The sequence below is a fragment of the Marmota flaviventris genome, chromosome 5, assembly GCF_047511675.1.
Source record: "Marmota flaviventris isolate mMarFla1 chromosome 5, mMarFla1.hap1, whole genome shotgun sequence".
NCBI lineage: Eukaryota > Metazoa > Chordata > Mammalia > Rodentia > Sciuridae > Marmota > Marmota flaviventris.
The window spans coordinates 41,492,168-41,516,514 of NC_092502.1; the positions used below are offsets into that span (position 1 = coordinate 41,492,168).

General features: G+C 39.4%; 1 protein-coding gene across 1 annotated transcript in view; it reads right to left on the reverse strand.

Annotated features, from left to right (window-relative positions):
- Positions 1 to 24,347, reverse strand: part of Trpc7 (transient receptor potential cation channel subfamily C member 7) — a 187,072-nt gene that overhangs the window by 35,946 nt on the left and 126,779 nt on the right. Inside the window, exons 4-5 of the mRNA XM_071612796.1 lie at positions 16,263 to 16,427; positions 7,564 to 7,780 (exon numbers count right to left, since the gene is read on the reverse strand). Coding sequence (XP_071468897.1) covers positions 7,564 to 7,780; positions 16,263 to 16,427 — 382 coding nt within the window. The remainder of the gene's footprint in view (positions 1 to 7,563; positions 7,781 to 16,262; positions 16,428 to 24,347) is intronic.

The following is a 24,347-nucleotide window of genomic DNA, read 5'->3' on the forward strand; positions in this document are numbered from 1 at the left end:
TGGGACTTGCCAGGAAGTCTCAGGGGAAATGAGTAGCTTGATGTAGATAGCTTCTGAGTAATGGCCTGCAGGCTGTGGAGATGGAGTTTGACAGCTAAAAAAGCGTTCACTTCCATCCAGGCTCAGATGGCATTCAGAAGGGCTCCCCCTTCGAAGTCCTGTGAGGCTTAAATATGCCCAGTCTTTAAATGGTCATTGCTCCCAGGGGTTCCTCTTCTGCATCTCAGGGCCCCACATTTGCTTTTCTGTTCCCTCAGGCCAATTTCTTATCATTGGTCCAGGATATGGATGTTCTGTGAACTCACAGGAGGGCAAATATGCCTGGGAGTTCTGTATCCACAGGCCCTAATATACAAACACTATCTCAATAACCAGTCCTTTGAAAAACTCTGATCTCAGAAACTTTCAGGGTTTAAAAATGTCCTAAGAAAATTCCTTCTCTTTTTTGTCTTCTTTTCTAATTATAGTAGCCATCAGTTACTGAGTTCCTTCTAGGTACCAGGTCCTGTGCTAAGCACTTTATAAACACTGCATCTTCATACTAGTTGAATAGATAGTACTATGATTATCTCCACTCTACAGGTGAGGAAACTCATATATAAAGGTGGCAAGCAAGTTGTGCAAAGTCACACAGGCAGTCCAGGCTTCTTGTTGCCCACTGTGCTGACTCCACTATGCCTTTCACTAAGTACAAGCTTACAACGATGGGTCAGGAACTCACTTATCCATGAACCAGATGTTGACTTTCACTTCTGTGCCAGGCGCCATTCTGGGGATGCAACAATCAACATAATGGTAGTCTTTTGTAACAGTGGTTGACTTTAATTCTTTGAGTATAGTCCTTGCCATTCTGCCATGGCAACTCATTTTTAGACTGGACATGTTTTGTTCTTTTCCTCTCTCCCTGCTCCTCTCTAATCTCTCCCCATGCCTAATCTTAGTTTCTGGGAAACTGATTTACTTTTCTTCCCCATTTTAGGCATTTATCTGTCCTTGAGTACACATCTACCATAGGAGCAAAGTAATCTAGACTTTGGGGATTGCACCAGAAATCTCAGAAATGACTGTCTCCCAAATTAACAAGTGAATTACTACTCCAACAGAGGATACATGTAATGTAGCCTTTTAATCACCTCTTTAAAAGGCCCTGTTCCTGCTGATCGGCAGAATTGCAGTCTCTAGGACAGGAGTCCACTGTGTTTCTCCTTTGCTAGGTAAGAAATAAAACTTATTTTTCCTCAAATCTGTGTCCTTGTCATTGGATTTGCATTGGGGACAAGGACTGAGATTTTGGTAACATTTTCCTAGTAATTTAAGTCTAGTGCTGGAGACAGATGTGTCCACAGGTCACAGTGCTATAGGGTGACAGATGTTGTAATGAAAAATGTTCAGGAAAGTCAACATTACTGTCATATGACCTTGGCATACCATATATCCATTGACTCAGTGGAGGCGTGAGTTCATGAAGGGGGTGACACTTAGGGCGAGGGACAAGTGGTTGACTAGGTGAAGGGGCAAGGGCTGGCAAAATGTTCCAGATGGTGGCCGTAGACATAAGGGGGAGTAGGTCTTTCCAGGGAACTGAGGTGCTCCATAAGATTCAAGGGTCAGTAAATAGAGCATGCTACAGGGACACTGCTACATCGATGTTCATAGCAGCACAATTCACAATAGCTAGACTGTGGAACCAACCTAGATGCCCTTCAATGGATGAATGGATAAAAAAAATGTGGCATTTATACACAATGGAGTATTACTCTGCATTAAAAAATGACAAAATCATAGAATTTACAGGGAAATGGATGGCATTAGAGCAGATTATGCTAAGTGAAGCTAGCCAATCCCTAAAAAACAAATGCCAAATGTCTTCTTTGATATAAGGAGAGTAACTAAGAACAGAGTAGGGTCGAAGAGCATGAGAAGAAGATTAACATTAAACAGGGATGAGAGGTGGGAGGGAAAGGGAGAGAGAAGGGAAAATGCATGGAAATGGAAGGAGACCCTCAGAGTTATACAAAAGTACATACAAGAGGAAGTGAGGGGAAGGGGAAAAATAATACAAGGGGGACAAACGAATGTCAGTAGAGGGGGCAGAGAGAGAAGAGGGGAGGGGAGGGGAGGGGAGGGCGGATAGTAGAGGATAGGAAAGGCAGCAGAATACAACAGACACTAGTATGGCAATATGTAAATCAATGGATGTGTAACTGATGTGATTCTGCAATCTGTATATGGGGTAAAAATGGGAGCTCATAACCCACTTGAATCAAATTGTGAAATATGATATATCAAGTACTATGTAATGTTTTGAACAGCCAACAATAAAAAATTTAAAAAAAAAAAAAAAAGATTCAAGGGTCAGGCAGTAGCTGCAGGTGAGGCCACTGAAAAGCTCTCTTTTAGGCAGTGCTAAAGAGGCTGGGGTTCATTCTGGGTGCCTGGGAAGCCCCTAAATGTGATACGCAGGGCAACCACATGGTCTGGCTTTCAGGAATGAACTTTGGAAAATTGATTGGGATATTTTGTTAGGAAAACTTACCTAGATGTAAGTGGAGACTGTTAAAATAACTCAGTGCACATGACTTTATAGTTTTACTCTTGGTCAAGCCTAAGAGTGTGATTTTGGAGCTAAGATGTAGCACTGCCCTCAGTGGGTTGGGGTGAGGCAATAGCTAGATTTTCATATTTTACAGATGTGGAAACTGAAATCCAGAGAGGCAAGGCCACTAAAGAGAGGGGGACACAGTCAGGACTGGGTTTCCTGACACCTGGTCCCAAGCTCATTCCCCTAACACTTTTTTGTTTTGCTAGAACTGGACATTTGCATTTCATTCCAATTAAGTGTTCAGTACTGTAGCATCTGTTTAAGAAGACACTGACAGTTTTTCTAGGAGATTGGGGCAGAGTGAAATAATTCTATTCCTGGATGGAGGAATTACATGCATTAGGAGAAGTTTCCTGACCTCCAAGCCTGTAATGGCTTTCTGGGAACTACTAACATTTTATATACTCCCCTGATGAGCGTCTCTAGAGATACATGCTCCAGTTGAGAAGCTTATTATAAGCTCTTCAACTAATCTGGAGTCACTATGTGTAATCAGGTAATAAACATAGGCCACTGATGTTGGGGACTCTTCAGGCTGAAAGGAGTGATAGTCTCTGGTTCACTTCATACTCTGCAAAGCCACTCATCTGATAGTTCTACAGAATATATGTGCCTACCAGTAAATTTGTCCTTTCTTCCTCAGTCATGCTTCTTACTTGACATCCTTGATGTTGTGTCCTCCTGGATTTTCTTCTACCCTGCTGGCTATATATTCTAAGTCTCTGTGTGGCCTTAACCTCTCCATCCCATGCTTTAAATATCTTGGGTTGACAGAAGTTTCTAAAATTCTGCTGATAACCAGGAAAAGCATTTGGAGTGAAGGAAGAACATATTTCTAATTGGGTTTAACTCTCCTGTGAAATGATACAGCAGAAGAGGGATAATCTATATGCTCAATAGGAGGAGGTTGGGGATATGGTTGAGTACTCTTATGTGGCCACTGAAAGAGGTCATTGAGAAAATTAAATGTCCATATGGAGAGAGGATTACAATTAAATAGAAGATGACAAGAGCAGCTGCAAATCTGTATGACTGCAGAAATAACTTTAATTTAGACAAGAAACAAAGAGCATTCTTATAGTCTTGTCAGAGGTGGTAACTATTATGAAGAAAATCAGAGAAGGGAGGAAAAACAGAAGAGGAGGAAGTAGGGTATGGAGACTTGCAATTTTAAACAGGTTAATTCAAAAAAGGTCTTATTTTCAGAAGGGGGACTTTTGAGCAAAGACCTGAGGAAGTAAGGAGTGACCCACACAGCTCCTTGAAGGAGGAACTCGCCAGGCACAGGGGTCAAGCCTCGGCAGGACTTCTGAAGCAGAAGCAGTGAGGTAAGGAGACCAGTGGGCCTAAGACAGGGTGAGTGAGAGGAAATGTGGTGGGAGGAACCATAGAGATGGGGCAGAGAGCTGAGGGCATTATAGGCCGTGTGATAACACTAGTTGTCACACCGAGGCAGATGTGAAACTACTGAAGAGTTTTTGAGGTAGAGTGACAAGATATGAGTACCTTTTAAATGGATCACTTTAGTTCTTGTGCAGAGAACAGATTGAGGCATGGGAGTGGGAAGGGCAGAAACTGGGAGACTTGGATAAGGTCATTCACCTTTCTATGGTTAAAACCTCCATCCCTGCATGGAGCAGTTTGGACTTGTTGGGTCCCAAGCTTCTCTTCAACTCTAGAGCTGATTCTGGCAAAGAGGGAACAATGACTCGGGTCTTTTCATAACCAGTTTGTACGAAGTACTACAGTTATGAGTGTGATATGTCATGGGGAGAGAGGTCTGTGGAGTTGTCTTTCTAACTGATTCAAGGCCTTCCTGACCGTGTCTGGAAACAGAATTCTAAGATGCCATCAGCAGGGGCCTGGTACAACTTTATGCTCTGCTACTTTTGAGCAGAGAGTGGATTAGATGTTAGATCCCACATGGACCAGCAAAAAGAGCCTTCTGTATGAACACAAAGGTTATCTCTTAAAGTTCATCATGATTATTTTTGTCATAATTAAAGAGCTCCAGAAGATATTTAGAACAAGATAATACTAGTCCTATTTATAGTTGCTTCCTTAGAACTTGACATAATGCTTAATAACTAAATGCTTAATGCAAATGCTTAATAACTAAAACATATTTATTGAGAAAAAATGGATAAAATAGAAAATATCAGAAAGAACATCTACATGTTCCCACCACTGCATCCCTACACAACACACCATCTGCACTATGCCTTCACCCTCCCTCCTGTTACAATAAATGAAGGGTCCATGTTCCTGTTAAGGCCAAATACTCTAATTGGACACTGGATCTCATTGCTCCACCTGTTCAGGAACTTTGCTTCCAAAGCTGATGGTCCGTCTTCAGATCTCATGTTATTTGAGCCATCAGCAGTATCTGACATAAAGGATCACTCCCTGGTTCTTGACATAGTTACTTTTGGGTCACCACTCTCTTGGTTATCCTTTTACCTCATCTCTTTTTCTGGATACTTCTCATCTTTCCATACCTAAACCATTGGCTTGATCCTCAGTCATCTGTCTATATTCAAAGTGAAGGTGATCTCATATAATTTATGTAAATATACCCATATGTCCAATTTTTTGTTTCCAGACTCATTTCTCTTCTGAACTTCATACATATATATCCATTTGTTATTTGATGTTTACTCTTAAATGTCTAATACATAGATCTCAAGCTGAAGTCTTGATTTCCATTTCTCTTCCCTGTCCAAACTGATTTTTGTCTGGTCCTATCTTAGTAAATGGCTTTGTACTATCCCATTGCTTGAGCTAAAATATTTGGAATTGTCTTTGCTCTCTTTATTTCACATCCCACATATAATACAATAGTAAATATTATTGGATTTTATCTTCAAAATATAATCACCATCTCCTGCCCCCTTACATTAACAATTTACCACTTGGATAATTGCAGTGGCTTCCTAACTGGTCTGTTGCTTCTGCTATTTGTCCCACAATCATATGTTCTTAACACAGCAGTCATTGACTCTTTACTGAATTCACATGATGTTATTTCTGTGCCCAGAATTCTGCAAAGCTCTTCTCCTGCCTTCATCTCTACTTTTCTCATCTGTATTTATGTACTCTAGCCACATTAGTCTGCTTGATGTTCTTTGAACATGTCCAGCTTGTTTTGGATTCTAGGCTTTAACATATACTGTTCCTTCTGCCTAGAATGCTTTTCACCTTATCAGAGAAGGGGGATAAGTGTACCTGCTCCTATCTGCTCAATTACTCTGAGAGGGTAAAATATGAACAGAGATCTGAAGGAAAAGAGGAAGCAGGTCATGCTGTTACTTATTCAACATACCTCTCTCAATCAGAGGCATTTGTTACTATTTGGATGTATGAAGACATTAAGAAATTATTAATTTTCTTTTAAGTTTGATAATGTTTTTCTGGTTATGCTTTAAAAAAAGCATCCTGATTTCTGTTACCAGCCACTCTGGAATAACAGAAGAAAAAAAGAAAGAATTATTTTCAGACATTGGAGACAGCATAAGTCTGTGATTCCTAAATAATGGGAACCATGAGGTGAGTCATATGAGGACACTGGCTCTCTTTCTGAAAGCACATTCCAGTCTGCCATGCATAGGAGGGGGCTAAGAAACACAGCAGGCAGTCTCACTGAGTGAAGAGGCTGAGATTAGAGCTCAGGCAGAGCTCCAGAGAGAAGGGTACTGTGCAAACACAAGCAAGCAAGTAAGCCAATCAACAAAACCCCCTGAAGGAAACAAACAAAAGATTCCAGAAATTTAAAGAATTTGAATGTTCTTGAATATTAAGTCATAAAAACAAAAAGTGGATTCCACAGACAACAGTCAGAGAGCTATAAGTTGGACAATTTCTAGAGCTCTGACCATAAGAGCTGAGAGTCTTTACTGACCACCAGGACTTTCAGTAGAGACCTCAGAAGTGAATTTCCATAATACAAAGGTAAACAATCCTTAGCTTCTCCAGATCCACTCTAAGAAGGAATGGAAAGGAATGAAAATGATGTTCAAATATCCTTTCAGAATAAAGTAAAACACTCTTTAATCTTTTCCCCTTGTAGTGTACTAAGGATTGAACCCAGGGCCTCACACATGCCTGGCAGTGCTCCTCCACTGATCTACACTGCAGCCCCACTCTTTAATGGAAGACAATTGCTATGATTGAGTATGGTTCAAAACTCACATGATCCCCAGTGTGTTGGGAGATGGGGCCCCATGTTAGGTGTTTGGGTTATGGGGTCCTCATGAATGAACTGATGCTTTCTCACACGAGTGGATTCTTGCTCTGTGGGACTGGATTAGGTACTGTGAGAGTGAAGTTTTATAAAAGTGACGTTGCTCCTAGTGTTTTCTCTCCTTCGTGCATGCCCACTTGCCCTTCCACTTTCCACCACAAGTTGACACAGCACAAGGCTGTCAAGCAGATGCAGCTGCCTTATCTTGGACTTCCTAGCCTCCAAAGGTGTGAACCAAAATAAACCTCTTACACAAATAATGAGAAAATGTTACCCTCTAAATTGTAGATTTATATTTATTATCAAGATTTTAGGTATCTGAAATAACAAAAATATCTTTTAAACTATACAATTTTATATCCTTTTTTTGGAAGCAGAACTTGATTTCCTAAGGCTTTCAGGAGACATTTTTAAATGATCAAAATAAGGTTTCCCACGCAAACCACTTTACAATCATTTTAAATATATTTTTAATGAAAAATACTTAACAAATTTTCCCCCAAACATTTCCTTTCAAAATTGGGAGTTATTTTACAAGCCTGTGCATTTTAAACACTAGCTCACATAAAAGCTGACTTTGACTTTCTTGTTGGTCATCCACTTGCTATTTTGTCTGCCAAGAGTATATTCATGAGGGGAGGTTGAGTTCAGAAATCAGAGTTTAATAATGGCCTATTATAATTGAAGGGGGGGAGAACAAAAGAAAGAGCAACTTGCTTACCTAAGACCCACTTCATGATGAGCATTTCTGTCCAGGAGAACTGTGTAGTTTTCACTCTGAAGATCTGTTTTGGGTAGTCTGTGAAGGTTTCATTGGGCAGGGTTTTAACACCTTCAAATCGGTCGGACGCATTTACCACTAACAGTCCCAAGAAGATTGTAAAAGAAACTGCATGGGCTACAAACTTCATGAAAGGGCTCCTCAGGGTTCGTCCTAGCTGAAAACAAAATGTGCACAAGATGTGTTAAACTGGCAGCGCTAGGTGGGTGTAGGTCTTTCTTTAAAACATTGATTTCATCAAACCAGAATTTAACCAGAGAATCTTCCATCTTAGACAGACTACTAACTGAGCCCAGACAATGTTTTCTCTTATATATAAATGTGAGATGCTGCTTGACCAAATCTATTTAATACTGACCTCAATTTTTTCCCTATTTAACAGTCTTAGAGGGGCTAATAGAAAGGAATGGAATACACTGATGTGTCATCATGTTACATCTGATTGAATAGACACTCCTGTCTGCATGGATATGATTTTTATGTCCTTCAGATCTGGGAAAAAATAATATGTCTGAATAGAATATACAATTTCAAAAGATATATTTGAGGTATGCTCTTTTGCTGTTTAATTGGGATTTATGCTTAGATAGTTTTCAACCTTTCTTCTATCTTGATTAACTTTTTAAAAATCTATCAATTTCCTGCTAGGTACTGCTTTAACTGTGTTCCCACAAAATTTGACATTGAACACTTTCATTGATAATTATGCACATTTAAAAATTCTCTTTTGATTTAATTTTCAACTTAGGTATTATTTTCTTTTCATACAAGTAGGACTTTATTTTTTCCTGCTTTCAAAAATTCTAACTTTACTATGGCATATTTACAGAACATAGACTATGCTATTATTTTAAAATTTATTCAAGTTTTTCTTATGGCCTAGTGTTAATTCTTCATTCCACATGAGTCTAAAATAGTCCAAAATTTGCCCTATTTGGGAGCAAGTTTTGGTCACATTTTCTCAGATCTCAGGGCATCCCATCCAAAGATCACTTAGATCTTTGAGGGCTAAATTAAGGGCTATACATTGAGTCCTTACTGAATCCCTATTAATAAACTTACTTGGGTCTCTTCCTGGTCACTGTTGTCATCCTCATTTAAGCACCAAACCTTAGCCCCCATCCGGGCACGGTGATAAGACAAGAGCTAAGAGGGAAATATTTTCTGAATCTCAGCTCCTTCTCTAGAGAAGATATTCAGTTATAATCTGTGACTGATTAATTGATGTTCACACTCTGCCTCATTCAGGAATCCTAGAGTGAAATGTCACCCAGGAGCTAGAGTATTAGTACAACAGAAAATCAATTATGGGGGCTTATCTAGGTAAAATTTTCCTAATTATGACTATGTTCAACATAGCATTTGTAAATCAGATGTCCTGATAATGTTCTTTAAATGTGCTTCAGTATGATAATCATCTCCTTTTAATTCTATAATTCTAGTCTTTCGTATAACATGATTTATTATGATTTATTATGAGTCTGATGACATAGAACTATCAACTATTATATATATATATATATATATATATATATATATATATATATATATATATATATATATTTGTACTGCAAATTGAACTCAGGAGCACTCAGCAACTGAGGCATATCCCCAACCCTATTTCATATTTTATTTAGAGACAGGGTCTCATTGAGTTGCTTAGTGCCTTGCTTTGGCTGAGGCTGGCTTTGAACTTGTGATCTTCCTGCCTCAGCCTCCCAAGCTGCTGGGTTTACAAGCATGAACCACCTGTAATATTTTTAAGAAGCTGCTTTTATCTTTTAAAAAACCCTGTATCTCAGATCCAGACAAAGGAAATCCCTGATTGTGTTAGAAGTTACTTGAGTTCACATGCATATTGTTGTATGATATTTGAAATAACTTTAGAAATGTAAACAGTTGCTTAGCTGATAATCAAAGGCCCACAAACATCTTACAAATGAAATCTGTATAAACTGTAATGTTTATCTTTGTTATTTACAAAAATAGAGACTGTAGTATAGTTTTGGCAGTAGGCAGATGTACTAATTTCAGAAGGCAGAAACTAAATGAAAGGACTAATAAAAATATCTCACATAAATTCAGTAAAAATATGAATCAATTCAAGTCTCATTTTTTATATGATATTAAATATCCATTTTGAAATTCTCAGCATTTTAGCTAATGATGTTGGCATCTTGGAGCCCCATTTCCCAATCAGGACCGTGGAATATTTTGGTGTACCCAGGAGATATCCTTAAATAGTCTTTTTATCCTTAAATAGTCTTCACATTGTTTCTTATTTTTGTGTCACAACCTCATTCAGGACACAGTAATAATGGAAAATATAAAAAGACCTTAGGAGGGGAGTTGGAGAGGAAAGGAGAGGGCAAGGTATCCCCATATCTTGTATTCACAACAGATCCATAGGAATATCATAAAAAGATAGGACACTTGGACATAGACATAGCTCTTAAGGGATTGTCAGCCAATTTTCCTAACCCTTTGTCTATGGACTCTACATGTGTCTTCTATTGATCTGGGGTACACCTTTCCATCTTCTTCTCATCCAGGTGAGGCATCAGATTGAATACATTTGTGACTAAATCCAAGCTGACCTTGGGATTCCCTAGAAGACCTTGGTACTAGAGATTTACGTTCTCTTTGTTACCTCTTTCAAGTTGGTATCCTATGGCAGAAGATGAGTGTGTATAAATCATTAGTGCAAAATGTAAAAAACAAACAAACAAAAAACCCTGATAATGCCCTGTGGTGATTTGGAAGGTTACCCTGGGTTCAGTTCCCACTTGATCTAGGTCATAGCGAAGAAAAGTGAGACTAGGAATTGATTTCTGTTTCTTTTTGTTTTTCTGGGACAAATGCATCTTTTTAACTGGTAAAATTTTGACAAAGGTCAGATGAAATCCAGTTATTTTAGTGGCTTTCTTTTTCTTTCTGTGTAAAATTTCTTATTTTACACATTAAGACAATTTTTGAAGCAAATTACCCTTGGAGAAAATGTTCCCCTTCACAAGACCATCAGATGAGCCAAAAGAAAAAAAAATTCAACCAATATGTGCCAACAGCTTTTAGTTATGGAATCATTAAAACTGGGTCAGGTCACAGCTTTTAAAATGGATGTTAGAGCTTTGGCAAATGTAGTTGTCCATTCCGCCTGCAGTGCAGAACCTGTGAGTCTGACAACGTGCTAAAAGCAACTTAGGACCTTATTAGCTGAGAACATCACAGAAGATATACGTCTGTAGAATCTAGTCTCTGGCTTGCCTCAGACTTCCTGGGCACTATTCTTTTACTCTGAGAAATATATGAATTTGAGAGCAACTGAGTAGTGCCCTTGAATTGGTTCCAAACAAGTTACATTCACAGATACTCAGGGATGGGCACCTGCATTTACTGGTTGGCATAACTTTGTTCCATGCCACTGGACTGTTGACCTTAACCACTAGTGTAAGCACCTGGTGGTCTGAGGGTCTCCTATGCCAAGAAAGTAACCAATGACCATGGTTTCAGTAGATCACAAGGATAAATGTTTCCTGTACCTCTTTCTAGTCTTATACCACCAGAGTCTCCCTCACCAAATGTCAACCTCACTTTCAGCCAGATGCCAATGATCTCAAGCTCAGTTTATAAGGGCTCAGTTTATAAGTTGGAAAGTTGAACAGATGCAAACTTTGGAATCATTCCAAAAAGAAACGTACTTCTTTAAAGTCTAGTTGTTCTAAATATTAGAAAGATCCTGGTTAAATTACTGGTAGATTCCTCAATATGCTTCTTCTAAATTCTTATTCAAAATGTCTAACCTAGGGATCAGGAATCTCCCCTTTTGAGGGGAGTATTCATTTAGGTGTCTCTAATCAGAATATATACACATTTTAATGTGAAGTCACAGTTTGTTCTGTGGGCTGAAGAGGTGCTGAGTGATAATGGAATTTACACGGTGAGACTTTTAATAAAAGAAAAGGAAAGGATGGAGTTTGTCCTTTAGAGGTTTTCTTTTCTCCTTTCTAGAAAAGTTCTTCCAGCTCTAACATTCCAAATCAAGTCTTAGGTTAAGATGTGTACAGTAGGCATTGAAGGTCATAATACTGTTGATGTAACCAGAGAATTATGTGTGTGCATGTGTGTGTATATGTAGTGGCTATGGGCATATTTCTGGAGTCAGAGATCCCAGGTCTCAATCACAGCTCCATAGGTTTTTGGCAAGTTGCTTAAACTAGTGTCTTAGTTTCTTCAGTAAAATGGAGACAAAATAGTACCTCCTGCACAGGATTGATGCAAGCAATGAATTATGCAATGTGTAATGTGTGTATAGTATATCTCAACAGGTGGCCCTGAGCAGCTCAGGGAATCCCCTCAAGGGAAATTTAAAAGAGACCTGACTAACTCTTGAAAAGCTCACATTAAAGGATTCATAAAAATCAAACCCATACAGAGTTCTTCTATGCTTATGCCATGAGCCTATTTGCGGTACCATCCATGTGCAACATGATGTGGGACACTAAAGGTGATGAAAATAAAACAGAGTACAAGAGTTGGTCCTTTCCTTCAAAGTTGTTGCTTTCCTAGTGGGAGAGATACAGGCCAAAAACTGTGGTAGGAACTATGTGGAGAGATGAGGAGTAATGTTGTGGGACTCAGACTGGGCTCAGTATGAAAGTGACCAGCCTCTGGAATTCTTAAGTCCTATCCCAGCAGAGTGGACTATCCTTTTGGACTGAGGGGTAGAAGTATTATCAGTGTTAGAACAGCAGTTCTCTATTGCTTGGCACAAATTTCCCTCCATGGCTACCATTCAAAAAATTGTATTGTGATTTTTCTGTAATTTTTCTGTTATCTTCCTGGTACGAGTGAATGTTGGGTAGAGGCCTTTGGAGTCACTGTCCTCTCTTACTTGGTTGCTAGAACATGTGGTTTTAAGTATAGATCTTTAAAAGCTGCTTGCTTATTCATGCCTTTCTCACTAGAATTTCTTGTTTGGGACAATGGAGGGGGATAATGACAAACACTTAGATATGCCTTTAAGCAAGAGTTATGTGGCAGTAAGGATAAGATTGCACACTACAAAGATAACAGGTCAAATTCTAAAGTTGTTTACAGCTCTCCCTTCCTGATTTCTGGGACTAATTTTAGGGATAGCTAAATAGCTAAGGTATGGTAATGGAGAGAGTAGCTTTTCCTGTCATACTTTTAGAATCAGAACTTGTGCAAGTCTCAATGTTTTCATTGTGCTGAGTTCTGCCCCAGTCTACATGCAGTTGAGACACTGAATCCTTGAGGATGACTGTTATTCTTTCAGCTCTGAGACTTTAAGCAAACAATCTAAATTGTAAATCAGAATGAAACAGCAAAGGATGGAGAATAGGCTAATCAGCCATTAAGGCCCTTTGGCCTTGGGGCTTTTGATGAGAGGATAGAGAACTCTCTAGGAAAAAATGTCTAACTACACACATCCATGTGATTAGGAACTCACTGTTCTCCCAGCGGCCTGTCAACCATGTTGGTAATAACAATGAGAAATGATAAATAAAACAAAATCACTATTTTTTCTTGACCCTGACAAACCTGTCCCATGCTTCATGTGTGCACCTACCACCATATGTACTCATCTGTGACTTGGTTACCCTCTTCAACCAACATTAATAAACTGGCTCCTGTTGACATCCTTAGTCTTATACCCCCTTATTTAACTGCCTTCCTTAGGGACCCTCAGGAACTTAAAAGAATATAAAAATAGAGTTGACAGCCTTGAGAATCTAGTAGGAAATAAATAATAAGTTAATCTTGGCAGGCTAATCAAGTAATTTTGTTGTTCCTAATAGTTCCTAAATTAGAACTGAAACTATTAGGAAGTAAATGCACCATTAAGTTGAAAACAGAAATTCCAACATTTGCTGATATTGATGGACATCAGCCAGTTGATGAAATTTGGCAGTAGTGGTTTATAAATATATTTGTAAAAAATATCAAGGTCTAGTTTCTTAGATGGAGGTGTAATAATATCATTAAAACATGGAATCCCTGGAATGCACTGTATTTTTCATGAAACTACAGAAATAGACAGACATAATGGCAATGACCCCATTGGGAGGAGGAATACCAGCCCATTAGCAGACTTCTTCACCATGCCTTCCTCCTGGGAAGACATGGTCTTCTGCACATCAGGAGTCCTCAGAGAGGGCTGGTTTTGTCACACGCTAGATGTGACCTCTCTGTAATTCCCAGTAATAACTTGAAAAGACTTCTTTCTAAGTGGTGAAAGGAAAAACTAAAAATATCTTCACTGTTTCATCTGTCCTTTGGCTGCCTCAGAGCATGTTCAAAAAGCTCTTTAATGAGGCAATCTTTCCTTGTTATGAATGATGCCACCAAGAGTCATCTTAATACCACAGATGAAGACTTGTCACTCAGCCATCAACATGCCCCAACCCCTGCATTGAGCTCAGACCTGAATCTACAAAGTACACAGAAATGACAAGTGCCTTAATGATCAGCCCATGTTTATCTTGAGTGCTTTAAATTTTAGTCTAACTGGAAGTTTTGGGAGCATCAAATGTCAATAAGACAAGTATTTGAACAAAGAAGAGAAAGCCCCAGTCATGGGCCAAAACTTTCCTGTAATCATTTCCTCCAGAATGTTCCAGTAGACTGCTACAGATCTGACCCTTATCCCCTTTAGGGTGGTATCAGTTTCCTGGATTTACTGGGCCTGAGAAATTCCAGAATACCCTTCCTGTACTACATACGTTTTTGGTGGGTCTTATATGCATATTTGCCAAGATTCTTCTCAAACCTACCAAAAAGCTAAAAAAATTTCATCAGCAGCTGGAATATCATTTTTTTCTGAATTGTTTTCCATGCTACCAGGCAGGCAGAGGCAAATCAGTTTGCTGTTGTTGACTAGTTCCAGGTTCTTGGAAGCTGTCATATTTAGTTTTGTAGCAAAAGTGAGGATTGGCAGCATTTTCTCCACAATGCTGTTATTTTAATGATTGAAAAGCCTAGAATCAGTTTTGAGGCTCAGAGAGAGTATAGGCAAGTGTCTCTATCCATGCAGTCTCTGGGTAAAGGCCAGGATCCAATTTCCACTACATACTAGATGATTCCAGCATCAAAACACGTGCCTGCAACCAATGACCAGCTCTAGTCTAGCTCTAAATCTGATTAGTTTCTTTTTGTTTTCTGAGCTTTTTTTGTCCATAAAAAAAGACAGAACAAAAGTGGTTTTATTTACATATGTATTATTATTTAGAAATACATAGCATGAGACTACTGTAGAAACAGAATTCTCAATAAATATAAGGTCACATTCTGTGAACACTCAGTATTTGGCTTTTATTTTCAATATTGTCCATAGAAGACAGTGTTTGAGGCCTGGCCTTCCTCTATGATTCCTAACTGACTCTGAGACAGTCAAATCATTGCCTGCCTGGTTAGGTGGCCTCTGCTGCACCCCTGGAGCCTTAGGCCCATTATTCTGGACTGAGTTCTCTATAAATGGACTTGACAAGAGGGTCAGCTCACTGGTGACATTTTTATTAAGCATATTAGCTGATCAAATTTCCTGTGGATCTAATCTCCCTGTAGTCATATTTTCTCTTGAGTGTTGATTACCTTAATTTCTTTAAAAATCTATCACTAGATAAATGTAGCTTTGGACCCTTTAAAAACAATCTTAAACCCATGAAACATATTTTAAAATCTTTGCATGCTTTGGTTTTCTAGACACTAACTCTTGCCCTGAGCTGGAGTACTGGTTCTTTCTATGGCTTTGGACCAAATGGCTGGGCTATGGGGCGGGTAATAGAACAGGCAGTGGGATAATTTGGCACCTGGAGATACCATTCCTCTTGTCTTCAGTTGTCCCTTGACATATTCTCTTAAAAACCAGCCCTGCACTTTTTGAGGTCATATTTTGCCTTTTTTCTCTTGTAACCTAATTAATTGCTCATGAGGGCCAGAACATCATCAAGGAGGCTAGGAAAACAAGAACAATGTGGCAATGGGTCGGCAGTGCCTCAGAATGAGCTGCAATTTAATTCTCAGCCTGCTAATTCTCACTTCTGAACCGACTTCAATGAAGCATATATGTTATAATGTAATTGAGGGAGTGAAAAGAAAAGTCCATGAAAAGGACTTAGCAAAGAAAAAGTACTCAAAAAGTGCTGGCTATTACTATTACCATAATTATGATGATTGTATTATGGGTTTGGAGGACATGCTTAGCACATTGCATAATTAGAAGAAGAAAAGTGCCTTTATTCTTTCTCTGTTCTGTTATGGATCCATTTAGATTATACCTCACATGTTTAAAATTTCCCATTTTGTTGCTCTTCTCTCTTTAAAAATGATGATTAAAAAACAGGTTTTAACATTTTCCCTCTTATATGACTTTCTACTTTTGCTAGATATCTTAGAACTATTATCTTTTAAAATTTAGTTTGGTTCTTGGGCTGGAACTCTGGGCCTACTCTCATGCTAGGCAAGGTTTCTACCACTGAGCTACATCCCCAGCCCAGGACTATTATTCTTCAATAATAGTGGGAAAAGATCAGTGCTGATTTGAACAACATGAACTTCAGGTCATGCTAAGAAGAGAGAAGAAATAACTGCAAACGACATGCACCTTAAGCAGTCTGTACCTTGCTGCAGGGAGCAATCCAATAGGCTATGGCGAGAAAAGGGAGGCCTATGGAGACTCCAAAGACAGCCAGGAATTTCACAGCGATAGACTGTTGACGTAAGCCTGAGAGATTTTCATACCACATGGTAAGCAATTGCTGCTGACAGTTAGGATGAGCAACGAACTGTAAAAACAAAACAAAAAACAAAAACAAAACGCAACAGGAAAATGGCATTGATAGCACTTGAACAGTATACAATTTAGAAGTAACTTGGGGCTGAAGTGTTTGACCTGGGGGCGACCTGAGCATTGAAGCTGGGTAGCTGGGGCAGGTACTTGCAGGGGTAAGTGGAGATGGGCGGGGCTTCTGACTCTGGGATGCTGGGGAGCTTTGTGTTACAGCCAGAACCCTTGTAGGTTGGGCTGGCTGAATTAGTCCTTTCCAAAGTGAGGCCCAGGAGAAGCCTCAGCCACAGAAAATGATAGTCAGCTTTTGTATAAATGCTTGTCTTTAGTTCAGGCTATATATCTGATCAGGGGAGATTTATCTCTGGGCTCATTTGGAAAACCACACAGAGGAATGATTGGATCATTACTAGGGGTTTGGAGTCAGATTTTGGGTTTGGATTTTGCTCTGCCGTTTACTAGCTGGTGTCCTTGTGCCAGCTATTTAACCTTTGTGAACCTTAATAGTCTCATCTGCAATACAGAGTTTATCAGGTCATCTTATAGGATTAAATGAGATACTTTAGAAAGGTACCCTTCTCTTTTCCTATGTGGTCTAAGGAAAAACAATTACAGTGTTTCCAGAGAACATTTGAAAATTCCTCTGTATTTCGTCATTGCATCTCAGTGGTGTTCAGCTTGGATCCATGGAGTTCTCGTGGTGTGCTGGAGCACTGGCACATTTTATTCCCAGGTAATACCTTTCTTTTGGGACATCATGCAGCCTCTCACCACCATCTTCCTCCCTTGGAACTTCCCTGCCCTAATGCTCAAATTACAAGTTGGACCTCTTGTGACCATCTGATATTGTGTGGCCTCGTCGCTAGATACCTATGATAGTTTATTTGACTAGGGATAGAACCTTGATCTGAACTGGGCCCATAAGGTTTTCTCTTTTAGGTATTTGGAAGTATGATGAAAGAGGCAGTTTATGTAGTAGGCAGTTAACATGTACCTGGGGAGATCTGGGCAGCTGTGTTCTGAGTAGACTAGTTAGCAAAATAAGCTAGTTGAAAAGAGAAAGGAGAATGAAGATGTGAAGAAGCTGAGATAGTGTCTGACCCAGCTCCACTTTGCTCTTATGAGCCCTGAGATATCCTTATATTCATAGACAAAACTTCCTTTTCCCACTAGATCTAGCATATAGGCTTGATTTGCCACAATCAAAACACCCCTTTTCTGCAAATAGTTTTTACCACTTGGCCATTTGTTCATTTGACCCTGTGTCCTAGCCAGTATAAACTGGCAATAGGCAATATTTAAGTAAAATTTATGGGAATAAAGTTTAAATTTGAGAAAATTATAAACATTAGCTTATTTTTTCCCCATGTCAGGAAAAGGTATTATTTGCTTTTGTCAGGCCTATCCTTTGGCTCTACTCTGCATATCCAATAGATAGGGGTGCTATTGGGACCCATGGACTAGAAAGACTAGACTGGATATTTTTTGAAAAAACTTTGAACTGATTACCCCAGAGTATAATGTGCCCATTTCATCTCATTTACCATTTTGGGTATTAAGAGAACATGTACAATGATTTCTGGGAAATGTAAAACATTCTCTTTTCATTATAAGAACAATATAAATAGAGCTATTTTAGAATTTTCAATGCAGACATGTTCTTGTTTCTAGTTTCTGGGAGCTCACGGTAGCAGCAAATGATCTGCAAGGACACTATCAAAGGTTTATTGGGCTCTGCAGCCTCTGATGTTACTATTACATGAATATTAGATGCAAGCAAATGAGCCTTCTTTTGTAGCATTATTGGACTCATAGCAACTAACTATTGTGGTCTTTCCAAGATAGACACAACAGATTCTCCTCAATCCACAGAAGACTCCACAGATCAGCAGATAATGTACTGTCCTGGCCCCCTTTCCAACTCATAACAAAGAGAAGCAACCGACAGAAAATTATGTAAATGTCATAGTGATTTAGAGTCTAGTCAGTCATAACAAGGTCCCAGAGTGGATGGTGGGTGAGCATGGGGGGAACAGTCATTTTTGTTTTCATCAGTCAAGCTTTTATGGGCACTGAAAGGGCCCTTGCTCTGGAGACTCAAAGTCTGATTCCAAGGTGGGACATATGCCCATGAAATAGTAGAAGATGACTACTGGACTCACCCTAGGGCTTCCTGTACCTTAGCTTCCCTGGAAGGCTCTTGTTGCATTCGCCATTATTAGTTTCCCTGTGACTGGGGAGAGCCCACCCCATGCTGGCTCTGCTGTTTCTATGTAGGCAAATCAGCACAACAGATTGGGTAGCATGAGATGGGGCAGGATTCTGAGACAGAGAAAAGTGGGGACCATCCCTACTGTCCCTCACTTGCCTGAGGGGAAGGCAGTGATCTAACTAGAAGAGAGGTACTCTCCTGAGACTCTGCTTTCCTTGATTAGATCTTTGCTAATTTCCACAGCTGCATTTATTCCTCCATAATAAAGCAATCTAGCTTTAAATACACTGTTTATTTGTAGACAGGCTTTATAATATAATGCTCCCAGAAAGCTGACAGCAGCTGATAACTGAAGCCCAAGTTGATGTTTACCTTTTTATGGGCATTTTTCTATACTCCTGGAAGACCTTAGAAGACACCTTCATGACACATAGTTTGATGTTTATCAAAGGACTTTCTCTGCTGTAATTTTGATGCACAAAATATATCATCCCTGATCCAAGGAGGATGAGAGTAGCGAATGAAGTACACCAACAGGACACAAAGAAAACTCTTAACGAAAAGGGCACAGAGTCAAGGTACAAAGGTAGGAAGAACTCAGAGTGGGAGGAATATTTTCAAAAGCAAGGTCAGAGAGGAACCCACGAAGAGAAGCCGACAGCTAGAATAGAAAGGAACTCAGAAAATTGGTATTTACTTGGGTTTGCTTTCTTTGACATCTAGCTCACAAAAGAATGGAATGATCAAAGGATGAATGTCACCACGAGTTTTACCTAAGCCTCTCCTGCCCCAAGCCATTTTGGCCTATAGCATGGTACTTTTAGGAAAATTCTTCAAGGGAAGAGCTGATGTGACTGCTTTGATTTTCCTAATGATAATGATTCATACCATTTAGAGCAGGGAGTTTGTAATGGTCTGGAGTTGAGAATCTTTTAAGGTGGGTTTATGTGGGGATGAGTATCCTTATAGGAGAGAAAAAATTATATTCATAACTGGGATGAACTGTTGTTCAGTAAACTGGGTAATGCAGGGAGTTTAGGAAGTTCAACTGCTAGGCAAGATAGAAGAGTACTCTGAGACAAAATTCTTTATAATGGAAGGGAGAATGTGGGATTAGCCAGACTGGGAAATAGGACCTGAGGGACTAGAATTTGTGGGCTGCTGGTTCTTGAAACCATCCCAACTCAATTCTCCTGGTGGCCCATTTGCACCAGCCTTCATGGATAATGTAACATTTGTGCCCAAAGCTGTTTTCTGGTAATATCTAAACTTCTTGTTCCTCCTAGCCACAGGTGCATTCTGAAAATATAATGCTAGCTTTTCAGGATTTTGGAGGCATATTGGCTGAACCTTGGCTCTTATTTATTTTTAATTGGCTCATGGGCTATTATTTTTCTTTTATAACCCAAAGGAAAACCACCCTTTGCTCTTTGCTCTACTTATATTCATCCACAAGAAAGTAGCTACTATTTTAAACTAGTCAGTTTTGGAGAAGGTACAAAAATTCCTTAACCCAATATTGAGTTTTTTAAGGGCTGTTTTATGGGACATTCAGACCCATAGCCCATACATTAAAAACAGGATATAAGACTTCTATGATGGTGGGTGGTTAAGTACATGGATTGCTGTAGTGCTACCTGGGTTTAAGTCCTGTTTCTGCCTTAGGCTGGCCAGATGCTGTTAGGTTATTCTTAGTTCTTCACATGCTTAGCTTTCCCTCTTCTGTAAAATGAAGCTGATAATGAGGATTTAATGTTATTGTTTAGATATTAGATGTCCTCCAAAGCTCATGTGTGAGACAATGCAAGAAAGTTTAGAGGTATTGGGTTATGAGATCCTTAACCTAATCAGCGCATTAATCTTCTGACAGGGATTAATGGGTGGTAACTATAGTTAGGCTGAAGAAGGTGGGCTATTGCAGGTATACCTTTGGGGTATGTATTTTGTCAATGGTGAGAGAAAAATTCTCTCTGGCTTCCTGGTGCTATGTCCTGAGCCATTTTCCTCTACCACACTTTTTTGACATTCTCTCTTGCCTAGGACCCAGAGCAATGGAGTCATCTCTCTATAGACTAAGACCTCTGAAATTGTGAGTGCCAAATAAAACTCTGTGCTCTAAAATTGTTCTTGTCAGGTCTTTTGGTTGCAGCAGTGAAAAAGCTGACTAAAACATTTAGTGAGTCAGTATTTATAAAATGCTGAGAACAGAACCTGGCAATAATAAGTTGTATATTAGTTTTAGATAAATAAAAACAAGCCAATGGCTGTCCTTTCCTTTCCATTTTTCTTCCCCTCTTCCTCTTGTTTCTCCTTTCCTCCCTCCCACTCCCTACCTCACCTTCCTGCCTGTATTCCTGATTGCTGTTTTGTTGGCAGACATTTTCTTAAAGTATCCATGTAACCTAAGCAGGCAGTCCTTCTCTATCCAGTTCCTCTTTCCTCATCCCCCACTGAAGGTGGAGCTTGACTTATCCAGGCTATTAAGTCAAAATGGGCTATTATTCTTTGCTGGGGCCGTCAGGGTTACCATCAAGCCTATTCATCAGACACACTGGTACTAACTCCTCTAATGATTATGGAGCCCTCTCTCAATGAGGAGCAGCGCAGATTACAGACAGAACCTGCAGAAAGCTCTTCTCTCCTTCTCCCTCCCTTAGAGCCTCTCCTCTTCATCACCTTAAAAGCTGCTAAGTCCTGCATGTAGCCCTTTTTGGGGGGAAGGGAAGAGGGCTGCCTTGAGACTATATGATTTCCATATCTCTTAAGCATAGATTTTTCTCTCTGATACTAGGTCTTATTTATACAGTAATGAGATGTGGCAATGCATGTTTTGATAAGCTGAAGAATAACTTAGCTGGAGAAAAATTTCATGAGATTCAATGCTTATGGGGAAGATAACTTTCTTTAATATAGATATGCTATCAAAGCACCCCTCCCCCGACTATGTCTCATGTGACTTTGGTCAAGATTTTCCCCTTTGCTTGTCACTAACATTAGTTATAGAAATCCTTTCTTCTGGAAACTGTCTTCAGAGGAAAAAGAAGACAGACACTGCATCAGCCATCAAGTGGTTGTTTCTCAATTCAGGGCAGGCAGTCCATATGAATTATAGTAATTGTGTGGTGTCATTTCTTATTTAGAGCATTATATAGGATTAGGTTCCATGGTGCTAATATTCTTCCCTTCTTTTTTGTCTTGGCAATGTTCTCAAGTCATGGTGGTTGGGAGGAAAGAAGAGAGTTGGAAAGGTCAGTCATTTACTGGTTTATTTTGTTGGTTTATTCACTTGTTCATTCCTTCATCCACTCAATAAACATTCCCAAGGGAATCCTCTAGTAGGCACTGTTCTCAGCACTGGGGACAGGTTGCAATCTTTGTCCACAGGGAACTCTCGGCTTTATTATTGGAAGTGGAGCAAAACTTAATAGCAACACCCCTTTAATTCCTGAGCAGGCCCTTCATGGTGGGTGAATGAATGAATAGCAAGTGCTCATTGAAGCATGGATCATTAGATGGTGGCATAAGTGCCATTTCTTATGGGTTTCTCTTTATTTGTGCCCCACATCATCAGAGAATCTAGTTGCTAGAATATAACACATTCTAGAGTTTGACCACCCATGTTCAAAACATAGATCTTCTGTTTCCTATCTGAGTGATCCTGGGTCAGCCATCTCACTGCTCTTAGTTTTGTGATACCTGCAAGAGGTATCACAGTGCTGAGTAAGTATTGAAGGTGGTCACTTGAATGAATATTATTCCCATTACCACTTTTTCCAGTTCCTCCAAGGGCTGTTTATATAGTTCTTTCACTCTTGCTGAGTTTATACTATTAGCATAGAGTGTTGAATAGCTATGTTCTTTTAGAGTTAAGCATTCATGGAATATATAATGTGTTTCATTAAACAAAACTACTATTATTTTATTAAGTTTTAAATTTATGGGGCACCTTGGTATGGGCCAACATTATTATTGTGCTTATCAAGCCTGTTTATTTATCCATGAAGTTCTGGAATGGCCATTATAGGAAAATAATCCATGATAGTCCTGGGAGATGGTGGTGGTAAGTTTTGGGTGAGGAACCATATAGTCATAGCTCTTTTTAGGTGCCTCTAAATATGGGCACCAGGCAAAATGGAAAGTTTGAAAGATATATCTTTTAAGTTTATACTGTTATTTACTGAGGATCTAGTATGGAAGGAACTGAAGTTATATTATTATCCATAATCTTCACAATGTCTCCTCTAAAATGGATGTTTTTTACATGTCCACATACACAAATGGGGTTGTATTAGCATTTCCATGTTTCAGTTGAAGAAAGTGAGACTAGACTATGTTAGAGTCTGTAAACAAGTCAAAATAACACCTGGCATTTTGCCAGGGGAATGTTAGAGTTCATAAACAAGTCTGGATGGTGCCTGGCAAAATGCCAGAGGGAGTGGTTTGAGAAGTAACAAAAGCAAGCCATTAAGTGTGGAGATTCCTGATTGGTTGACTGATGTATCTAGTTTATGCTAATTAAGATAAGCTGTGTGGAATGTATAAATACTGCTCCTGTCCTACAATAAACGGCTCCTACTCCTGCTGTATCAATGCACACAAGTTGTTCATCACCCCCCCCGTTATTTTGCTGCAGCCGAACGAACTGCGGCAAGACTATCTCAAGTTAGCTACAGTCTCATGGCTAGAAAGTTGAGGTTCTAATTTTCATCTGCCTCTAAGCCTGAGCTCTTTTCACTTCACTAAATGCCCCCGCCTTGAATTTTCTTGATATGGTGGACTTGGGCTTTAACCTCTGCTGGTCTTAGTTCCTTGTCATAAATAAAACAATAAAAATCAGATATTACTGAGAACTTACCATTGTTCAGGTTGAGCACTTTATAAACATTTTTTTTCACTTATTCCTTGTCATACAATGTGGTGAGAACAATCATGCCCATTTAAAAGCTGAGAACACTGTGACAAACACTATGTTGTAGAGCCGTTCATAATCACTTCCTTATGTTGCTTCTCCCAACTGAGGCTTCCAATATCTCCTCTGGGTCAGGCCACTGTCCCATTCTGTCCACTAGGCAGGAGGGCATCTCTGTGAGCCTGTGGATTTCAGACGTGCCACAGAGAGGCTTGTATGTTTTTCAGTCAGAGTTCTGGGTGTCTCCTCTTGCCCTGTGATAGTGAACTATGTCCTTCTGGGGAGGACAGTTGATTTATGACTTTCATCTTCAGAGTAGTAGAAGTTGCTATGCTAATCCCATATCCACTTCATTTATACTGTTTGTGATAGACGGAAGGATAGAGATATAAATAGATGGAATTTTAGCTGGGGAGAAAGGAAGTGAATTGAAGGGAATGGAAAGAAGAAAAAGAAAGAAGAACAAAGCAAGGGGAAGGGAGAAAGGAAGTGGGAGATAAAGTTAAAAACTTGACCTCCAACTGTTATTCCAACTTTGTTTTTACTCTTTTTCTTTTCATTCCTAGTGTCTAATCAAACTGTGCCAAGCTAGTCCCTGGGCCTGCCATAAGCATCCTATCTCCAAGTCTCTGCTCAAGGGATCTGCTACCTTAAATGTTTTTCCTCATATCTGTCCTTGTTCAAGTTTTATCCAGCTCTGCAATGATCTCTTCCATGAAGGCTTGCCAAGATTTTACCAATCTGGTGAAAATCTTTCTTTTCTTTTATGTAATTCTTAGTTTGTCTCTCTTATACTC